The sequence below is a fragment of the Saccopteryx bilineata genome, chromosome 2, assembly GCF_036850765.1.
Source record: "Saccopteryx bilineata isolate mSacBil1 chromosome 2, mSacBil1_pri_phased_curated, whole genome shotgun sequence".
In the NCBI taxonomy this organism is placed as follows: Eukaryota; Metazoa; Chordata; class Mammalia; order Chiroptera; family Emballonuridae; genus Saccopteryx; species Saccopteryx bilineata.
Window position 1 is genome coordinate 229,826,356 of NC_089491.1, and position 10,194 is coordinate 229,836,549.

The window sequence follows — 10,194 nt, forward strand, 5'->3', positions numbered from 1 at the left end:
TAATTTTTAAGCCAAATAAAGAAGCTATGAAGAGCTTAGCATTTTTAAAAAGAATTTTAATTAAAAATTGCTTTTGGTCATAAGAACACTTCACATGAGACCTATTCTCAACAGATGTTTAAGTGCACAGTACAATGCTGCTGTCTGAAGGGACAGTCACAGATGGCAGACAAGCCCAAGCTAAAAGTGTGTGTGTGTGCATGCGTATGTGTGCATGTGCATGTGCGTGTGTGCATGTCTTGTGCCCCAGCTTCAGCAGCTAATGTAGGGAATGGGGGGTCAAAGAGTAAGAAAGCATGCATTAGCAAGTGAGAATGTTGTGCATAGAGCACGGGATGATTTATGTGATTATTTTTTTTAAAGACTGATCAACAGACATTGCTGTGGATTACATTATTATTAACTGTTTTCTGTAGAAAATTTTATTGTAACTTACCTAAATTTCTTAGCTTAGGGGCAGACTTTGTATTTGCCTTGGGTCTGTCTGGATCCAGAGTCCATGCTTTACCCAAACTAAGTCATTACGTTTACTCCATGATCATTCCCTCGCAGCTGAAACTTACCATGCAGTTTGCACTTATTTCTAGGCAGTGCATATCGTGCAGGTTCTGTGAGGGCTTTGGAAATCGAAGGCGAGCCATTTGCTGGGCTTGCTCAGGTGTTGCACCCACTGAGTAATGGCCTGACTTTAACATGGCTCCTTATTCACACACTGTCTCGTTCCTTTGTGGTGACAGCTAGCTGAAATACACAGGCCACTTCCAACAGAGCAGTTACTTGGATGATTTTTACAACAGGGCAAATTTTCAGTTAGGGTTTAATTAATCAAGTTAGCTTAGTTTAGTTTATTCAGCTAGTCCTTTCTCTAGCCAGAAAAAAAAGATAACTTTCCCTTTTAGTTTTTAAAAAATCTTCATTCAGTTAACTGTTAGAGCAGGTGTATATAAATGTGTGACTGTCTCTGATATGCGTAATGTTACGTGTTTAGACCTGGGGCTGCAGAAAGGAGCTCGATCATGAAGCCTGTTCTCCACACAGGTGCTCGAGTTTGGCTCTTCATTGGTTTCATGTTGATGTTTGGGTCACTTATTGCTTCCATGTGGATTCTTTTTGGTGCATATGTTACCCAAAGTAAGTATTCCTCCTTTATTTCATAGGAGAGATTCAGATATGTCTTTTATGTTTGGTTTTGTCTGTTAACTCCACCTAGAGTAAAATTTAGTTTAATTTCTCAGTTTGTTGGAAGATGTGACTGTCCGTGAAGGTATGTAAGTTGCAGAGGTCGTTGAGTGCAGTGGGATCGCCTGGTTAGGACATGCAAGTCACGGACCAGACCGGGAACTTGAAACCATTTCTGGAGTTCCCGATTTCCTTCCTTCGCCTAGACAGCCAGGCTCTATGCTCGAGGCCCATTTACTGAGGGTATAGTTGTGAAAGCAAGAATCCTGTGTGGGTCTCAGTCCCTTAGCCACAATTCTGCATCCACAATGAGCTGAAAGTCACTTTTTCATTACCAGTTTGGCAGCAATACCTGACCTGAAGTGACACAGGGCTCGTTATCATCATTATTCTGCTCAATAAGCCCTCAAATGTTGCTGTGCAGGAATGTGGTTGTGTTTGATGGTGCAGTGCTGGACCATATCTCACTGGGGTTGCTGTGTGGTATTTATACCCCATGTTACCGTCCTTAAATCTGAAGACTTTAATTCCAAAGCATACCTCGCCCTAATAATTTCAAATAAGGGGCTGTGGACCACGATATCTTTCTTTTCACCAGTATCTCTCTAACCCAGACTGTAATTTTTCAGTCATGGGTACAAGGGGAGTTTTTAAGGGCAAGACTGAAGATGTGTATGTTCCTCATGCTGAAACTGTTGGTGCAGAGGAATGAGCTCCGGGCACATCATCCTGCAGTCCCCACTGCTCCAGGCACCAGAGCTGGTCACCCAGTGGGGGTCTCAGCATGGGTTCTAGAGGCATCTCAAGAACCTGTTTTTTTTTTTTTTTTTTTAATTTTTTTTATTTATTTATTCATTTTTAGAGAGGAGAGTGAGACAGAGAGAGAGAAGGGGGGAGGAGCTGGAAGCATCAACTCCCATATGTGCCTTGACCAGGCAAGCCCAGGGTTTGAACCGGCAACCTCAGCGTTTCCAGGTTGATGCTTTACCCACTGCACCACCACAGGTCAGGCAAGAACCTGTTTTCATTGACTCACTCCCTTCACTCCAAGGCAGCAGTCCATGTCAGATAACACAGCTTATTCATCTCTGACCCCTTCAGCTCTGGAATCTCGTTGTCACTCTGCTTAACTGTCACATCTCCTGTCCTGACCTTCAGCCGACCTTTAATACTCTTGATAGGATCCCTGAAGTCTCATAGTTTGATCAGTATTAGGTCTTTGGAATACTCGGTACAGAGTTAGTCAGTACTAGAGGACAGTAGTTGTTGAGCAATGTTTAAATAATACTGCTCACCAGATGTGTGTGTCATTTCAGTTCATTCAAATGCCGATGGAACACACAGTTCTAGTATGCAAATCATTAGAAGAAAGGGCTTTTTATTTTTAGGAAAGTACATTTTTAAAAACAGCTTTATTGAGATGTAATTTGCCTATCATGTAATTCACCCATTTAAAGTGTACAGTTTGTTTTTAAACCACAGAATTGTGCTACCATCACCACAGTTCAATTTTAGAACTTGATCACCATCACCCCAAAAAGAAACCCTTGGCCTCCTAGCAATCACTCCCCACCACCCAACCACAAATCTACGTTTGGTCTGTGTAGATTTGCCTGCTTCCTAGGAACGGGGTCACACAGGAAGGGCGTTTAAGCTCATTGTATCTCTGACTCTCAGAAGGCTGGGCTGCTGTTACTGATTTCCTTGGAAAGAACATAGTGACTTGAAGCAACGCGTGCAGCTTTCCAGTTTCAGTTATGAAAGTAGGAATCAGTTATCATTCTTGAAAGGTGTGTAGGAAGGTAATTACACAGTTATCATTCTAGAAAGGTGTGTAAAGGTTGTACACCATCTTAATTTTTAAAGAGCTGGCATGCATTGAGTGACTTCTCGATTATGGACCTCAACTTCCTATTTCTCCAGCATTGCTCACTAAAAATGCTCTTTTCTTTGTAAATGGAATATGCTTTTACTGCAGAGAGCATTTCTAACACATATTTCAGATCTTTTTTTCTGTACAGATTTTCTTGACTGGTTACTAATCACAATGGCAGCTAACATTTATGGTAGTACTTTGTGGTACACTGTTCTAAGCAGTCTCCTTTGTCCCACGTTTCTCATACTCTGGGCTATATGCCGTTATAATGCCCATTTTACAGGTGAAGACATTAAGGCATAATGAGGTTAAATAATTTATTCATGGTCGTACATTTAGTCAGTGGTAGTGTTAGGATTCAAACGCATGGGTCTGGCTCAGACTTGGAGCTCTTCGCCATGCGACTGTATTATTTGCCATGATAGCATAAGGTCAAAACTGTCCACTATTTTTTTTTAATCTTTTTTTTTTTTACTTTATTTATTTATATATATATTTTTAATTCATTTTAGAGAGGAGAGAGAAAGGGATAGGGAGAGAGAGAGGAGAGAGAGAAGGTGGGGAGGAGCTAGAAGCATCAACTCCCATATGTGCCTTGACCAGGCAAGCCCAGGGTTTCGAACCGGCGACCTCAGCATTTCCAGGTCGATGCTTTATCCACTGCGCCACCACAGGGCAGGCTAAAACTGTCCAGTATTTTTAATCAACATTTGTAGTTTCTTAAAAGTTAAATACCCATGAAAATGTAAGTAGTTTCCAATTTTCCCTTTTCCTATGAAGGTATTCAGTGTTCCTCCAGGAACGATTCAGAGAAGGGACATGATGATGAATCATGCTGTTCGTTTTTCTACCTGTTAGATTTGCACAATAAATCTCTAGGATTCATGAAAGAAAATAAATGGGCAGAGTGTTACCATCTATCTGTCTCTTTCCCGGTTTTATGTTTCTGTGTTGGCCATAGGAAAGAAAGGGGCGGTGGAGCTAGCCCAGAGCAAGTAGGCAAGAGGAAGACCTAGTAAGTTCACTATCTCTTACCCAGAGTGAGAGCAGCCCTTTTTTGTGAGCTAATGAGAATACTATTCTTATTTCAGTTTCATTATCAACTTCCTAGAGTTAAGAAATAACAGTCCTGCTGTGTGACATACGGAGCATGTCTGTGAATAGCACATACACTTTGTTGCTGCCGGTTGCCTGTTGTAATCTTCTGTTTCACTTTGTGTGTGCAGATACTGATGTTTATCCAGGACTAGCTGTGTTTTTTCAAAATGCACTTATATTTTTAAGGTAAGTTGCCTAATTTCTTACCCACACTTAGAACACTTGCAGCAATGTCATCTTCCTTGTAAGAGAGCAGCATGTCCAGCAGAAGATGTGTAAGTCCTCTAGATGCATGTATACATGTGTAGAACTTCTTTTGAAAGGTGAAGACTCGGCCCTGGCTGGTTGGCTCAGCGGTAGAGCGTCGGCCTGGCATGTGGGGGACCCGGGTTCGATTCCCGGCCGGGGCACATAGGAGAGGCGCCCATTTGCTTCTCCACCCCCCTCCCCTCCTTCCTCTCTGTCTCTCTCTTCCCCTCCCGCAGCCAAGGCTCCATTGGAGCAAAGATGGCCCGGGCGCTGGGGATGGCTCCTTGGCCTCTGCCCCAGGCGCTAGAGTGGCTCTGGTCTCGGCAGAGCGACGCCCCCTGGTGGGCAGAGCGTCGCCCCTGGTGGGCATGCCGGGTGGATCCCAGTCGGGTGCATGCGGGAGTCTGTCTGACTGTTTCTCCCCGTTTCCAGCTTCGGAAAAATACAAAAAAAATAAAATGAAAGGTGAAGACTCTGCTGTAGCATAGGAGCCCACATGAGCCATGCAGTTAGGGACGTGCTTTGTGCCAAGACCCCAGCTGGGTGCTTCATAGAGGTTACTATTTTATTCTCATTTAATGATCTTAAATGTGTAAAGCGGTGGTGTTCTCCTCTAATAGATGAAGAAATAAGGCACAGAGTCTAATTAAGGACAGCCACCTTGTAAATGCAGAGCTGGCGTTTGAACCCAGGTTGCTGCCTCCAGAGATTCTATTTCGTTAAAAAAAAATCAGGTACCTTTATTTAAAAAAAGAAAGAAGTCAGAATTAATACATACTATGCATGTTGCATATAAAACCTGGCTGGGGAATTGTGTTTTCTTACTAAGTTTGTGTGTGTGTGTGTGTGTGTGTGTGTGTGTGTGTGTGTCAGAGTCAGAGAGAGGGACAGATAGGGACAGACAGGCAGGAAGGGAGAGAGATGAGAAGCATCAGTTGCAGCACCTTGGTTTCTCATTGATTGCTCTCTCATATGTGCCTTGACCAGGGGACTACTGCAGACCAAGCTTTGCTCAAGCCAGTGGACCTTGGGCTCAAGCTGGTGAGCCTTGCTCAAACCAGATGAGCCCACGTTCAAGCTGGTGACCTCGGGCTTTCAAACTTGGGTCCTCTGTGTCCCAATCCGACGCTCTATTCACTGCCTGGTCAGGCTCTTATTAAGTTTTTAAGATAACTTAAAGTAAATATTAAAATAAAACAATATTAATTATTAATTTGGGGGCTGTCTTCTAAAAAGCCCCCAAAATGAAGACCATAGCCTGTAGTTTTCAGAATGAATGTCTTTTACTGTAAAGACAAATGTTTAATACTGCTCACTAAATATATCTAAAATGTGTTTAGTTAGACACACAGTTCTAGTATGTAGCTCATTTGAAGGAAAGTGCTTTTTACAAACAGCATCCAGCCAGTCCTGTTTGGGTAGCTCAGTAGATTAGAGATCATCCCCAAACACCAAGGTTGTGGGTTTGATTCCTGGTCAGGGCATAATAAAGAACCAACCAATGAATGTATAAATAAGTGAAACAACAAATCAGTGTTTTTCTCTCTCCCTTCCTCTCTCTCTCTCCCTCTCCTTTCCCCTCTCTAAAATCAATAAATTTTTTTTAAAGTATCCATTTATAAAACTATATCCCCCCTCCACAAAATTATTAAGATTTAAGTCTTGAAGAACTTTGTTTTTGTTCTGATTTTAAGCAATTTGATTATGATAGTTTTCTTTTTTCTTTTTTATGACAGAGACAGAGAGAGGAGCAGACAGACAGGAAGGGAGACATGAGAAGCATCAATTCTTTGTTGCGGCACCTTAGTTGTTCATTGATTGCTTTCTCATATGTGCCTTGATGGGGGAGGGGGCAGCAGACCTAGTGACCCCTTGCTCAAGCCAGTGACTTTGGGCTCAAATGATCTTTGCTTAAACCAGATGAGCCCATGATCAAGCCTGCGACCTTGGGGTTTTGAACCTGGGTCTTCCGCATCCCAGTCTGATGCTCTATCCACTGTGCCACAGCCTGGTCAGGCTATGATAGCTTTCTTCATATTACTTCTGCTTGGGGTTCATGAGTTTCTTGGATCTGTGGGTTTATAGTTTTCATCAAATTTGAAATCTTTTCAGCCATTATTTTTTCAGATTTTTTTTCTGTTCACTCCTCCCTCCTGGGAGCCCTACGGCATGTACATTTTAGAATGCTTGCAGGCCTCCCCCAGCTCACCAGTGCTTGGTGGCTTTTCTTTTTCTCTTTCTCTGTTTTTATTGGGATAGTTTCTATTGTCAACTCTTTTAGGTTCACTGATGGCTACTTCCACAATGTCTAATCTGCTATTCTTCCCACCCAGTGTATTTTTCTATCTCTGTCAGCTTGATTTGTGCCTTTCTTACATTCCCACATCTCCCCTGAGCATGCTCAGGCTGCCCTCCACCTTGAACCTGTGGAGTTTGTGACTGCTTCGGTGTCCTCATCTAATTGTGTCAGTTCTGAGTCTGTTCCTGTTGACTTTCTATTTTCTCTTCATTTTGGTTCTCTTCCCTGTTTGCTTCTTCTTCCTTGTTTGCGTGATTGAGGGCTGCACTTCTTCATATTTCTTTAAAATTTTTGAGCTTTGTTCTGGGTGCAGTCAGGACACCTGGACAGTTGGATCTTTTTGAGTTTTGCTTTTCAGCTTTGTTAGGTGGGACCGGAGTGGCTTAGGCTGCTGTGTCCCCTCACTAAGGACGGAGGCATCTGAGTGTTCTTCCTGATGCTCCCTATGTCCCGAGGTTTCCACTCTGTGTGTGAGATTATAATGTCCTGCCAGCCCGTGGGGGCTCTGGGAGCTCTCCTTTCCAATGGGTCTTTCCCTTTTCTTGACTGTTTTCTTCACTGAAACTACTGATGGGAACTTGAGGGGAACCCCCTTTCTGGAGCTGCCTGTACTCTGCCGCTCACATGTTAGCCACTCCGGCCTCCCTGCTCTCTTCACTCTGTTCCCTCACCTGTGCTCAGGCTGGGCGCTCTGTTGCTGCACTGTGGCCTGCACACTTGTGGTTTTTGAAAGGCGTTTAACTGTTTCTGCTCTCTTTGTGATTGTATTTGTTTAGAAATTGAAGCAAAGGGACCATGAGGCATCTGTCAAAGCACATTTTGAAAATGAATGTTCTGTTGCCTGTTCCCTGTGTTTTTTCCTCATGACTTATTTTAATATTTTTGTAGCACTCTGATCTACAAATTTGGAAGAACTGAAGAGCTGTGGACCTGAGATCACTTCTTAAATCCCATTTTCCATTGTTATATTCTATTTGTAGATAAGTTTTTTTATCTTTTAATATAGTTGACACATCACCAAATGGAATAGATTATACATTGTTGTGTTTCTTTACACTTCTATGCTCTGAGTTTTGAAATAGCTTTATGAAATTTCTGGGTTTTTAAAACAATGAATAGATTGTTAATATGTACATAAGACTATCCAGATAGAATGACAAGTGTCTTTCATTCCTGAGACTCAAGGCTCGATTCGTTTCCTGAGCCAGTGCTGTGTCATTGTGCCATTTTAGTTAACAGTTTTGTTTCAGTATCTCTAATTTATGAAGATGTACAAAAAATACAGGTCTGTGTATCTGAAGTAAGCACTGAGCCACTGAGAAGAGTATCTCAGCACATTGTAATTTATTTTTGCTTAAAAATGAGATTTTTTAATGGAAACATGTTTGTTCTTGTGTTTTAAAGAAGTAGACTTTTATATGAAGATTTTTTAAATGCCTGAAGAACTAGTTTGAAAGCTTCTTTTAGAAAAAATTCCTTCAATATGACTTTATTTGTGAAGGGATAATTCTTGATCAAGTAAGTTCAGTTTTACACGGTTACCGTGGAAAGACCGCAAGGCAGCTCAGCAACATGCTTCTTGCAAAAGCAGCTTCAGTGGTCTGTCTCCAGGGTTCTCTTGACAGCCTGCAGTTATCTGAAGTTAGAAATTTAGCATCAAGAAGTTTGAGACAACTGCAGTTTAAAAGCATGAACCATATAACAAAAAGTGGAATAATTAGTTTCAAGATAAAGCACTTCTTCCCGAAGGGAATTATTATGACCTAGTGAAATTATTATGACCTAGTGACCACTTAGCTACCAACTGCAAGTCTCTTTCTGCTCCAGCTTCCTGCAAAATACTGTCTTTAACCCAGAAACACTGTTTGTACTGGGTGTCTGCTACTGTTGCTTTCCTGATTGTCCGGGCTCTGTGCTGCACTTTTTTCCGGGAGGGATTTTATGGAGCCTTTTGTTGTGACAGAATGCCGTCAGAGGTATATGCAGCTTCTAATGTGAGCCTTACCCAGCTGACTCCTCTGCTCCCAGAGGACCTACTGTGCTCAGAGTATGAAGCTGTGGTAGGTGCTGTGGCTTTGTCTAGATTCTATCTTGTTTATTTACTTCTTTGTTGTTTTTTCCTCAGAAAATGTCAGTGAGTTTGTCTTCCAACAAATTGTAAGATTAATGACTTGTTTCCATTTTCTTGTAACCTGTTACAAAAATTATTCTTTATACATTCTAATATTATTAAATCTGTTGGAGAAAACAAACCATAAAAATTGGTTTCCTGTTCATTTTTCAATTATTCAAGTAGACCCAGTCAAAGAAGTAGTTTACTTTTATGAAAGAAGGGTATGGAGGAGAGACTATCCCTTGAACTGACTGTTTTCTGCCCCTTGAGCTAGACTGGACCAGGATGGGGACTGCCTACAGCTAACCCTCCTCAGAGACTGTCTAATCGTCCATGTTGATTCTGCCTCTTGCCTTGTGCGTATCCCTGGTCATGGAAAGTAAGCTTCCATACCTGGTAGAATGCATGGACTAGTAGGGTGACTGTCCCTACTCCCAGACTCTTGTTAGCACTGCCAAGCCCCACAGGGATCCATTTTCTTCTGCAGCTGCCCAAGATGTTCCTCACATGTAAGTTTCCCTCCATTAGTTACCAGACTAGAGTGGCATCCTTTTAACTAGGTCTTCCCTGCCCTCTGCTTACTGAAGTGGACTTTCAGTCTTGGGGCTTTTCCCTTGGGTCTGCGTGTTCTAATAGGAGAAATACACACCTGTTGGTGTGGAGGCTCAGACCTGGCCTCCTGGAAGACCAGCCAAAAAGAGCGGCTGTTCCTCTGCTCTTGACTCTGCCATGAATTTTTTAAATAGTGAGCCAATCATTTAATTTCCCTGTTTGTTTCCTCATTAAAAAAAAAAAAAGATCATCTTAGAATGTACTCTTACAGGTCATGTGAGTTGGAAATTGTTTAAAAATACACGATTCCCTTAATATATATAAAGAGCTCTCTGTTACATAGGTTCAGTGGCTGTTGAATTGAGTGCCTTGGTGTTTGTGTAGACTAATAGCAGAGCCCTCTTTCTAGAGTTACACCGTTTTTAACAGCACCTCCCCGCGCTTAGGGACCACTTTACACAACAAAATCACTAATGATTAAGTGCAAAAATTTGGAAAACGGGGCCCGACTGGGCCATGGAAAGGACACCAATTTATAGGATGAGCTGCAACGGGAAGGCAGAGTGCCACTTCGTCCCACCTCGAGCCAGGGTCCTGCGGAATAGACACCTGGACCAGCTCACCGCTGCGCTCTCGCGATGACCGGAAGTGCGAGCATTGGATTGGGAGGCGCAGATCAATGTCTCAGCGAGCAGGTGAACTTGCAAATGGAGACCGACTGCAGCCACAGCGCCCTCTGGGCCTTCTCATTAAACACAGTGCTAGTTTTCCATCATCCTTCCTATCACGGCCCATCATCTCCTCACTCGAGACCTTACCGCCAGCTAC

General features: G+C 42.6%; 1 protein-coding gene across 4 annotated transcripts in view; it reads left to right on the plus strand.

Annotated features, from left to right (window-relative positions):
• Window positions 1-8,962, plus strand: part of TMEM50B (transmembrane protein 50B) — a 53,536-nt gene extending 44,574 nt beyond the window's left edge. For all 4 annotated transcript variants that reach the window (XM_066259485.1, XM_066259483.1, XM_066259484.1 and 1 more), the window contains 3 exons: window positions 1,039-1,131; window positions 4,282-4,339; window positions 7,590-8,962. In XM_066259485.1, the coding sequence (XP_066115582.1) occupies window positions 1,039-1,131; window positions 4,282-4,339; window positions 7,590-7,635 (197 nt within the window). In that variant the 3' untranslated portion in view covers window positions 7,636-8,962. The remainder of the gene's footprint in view (window positions 1-1,038; window positions 1,132-4,281; window positions 4,340-7,589) is intronic.
• Window positions 8,963-10,194: the final 1,232 nt, after the last annotated feature.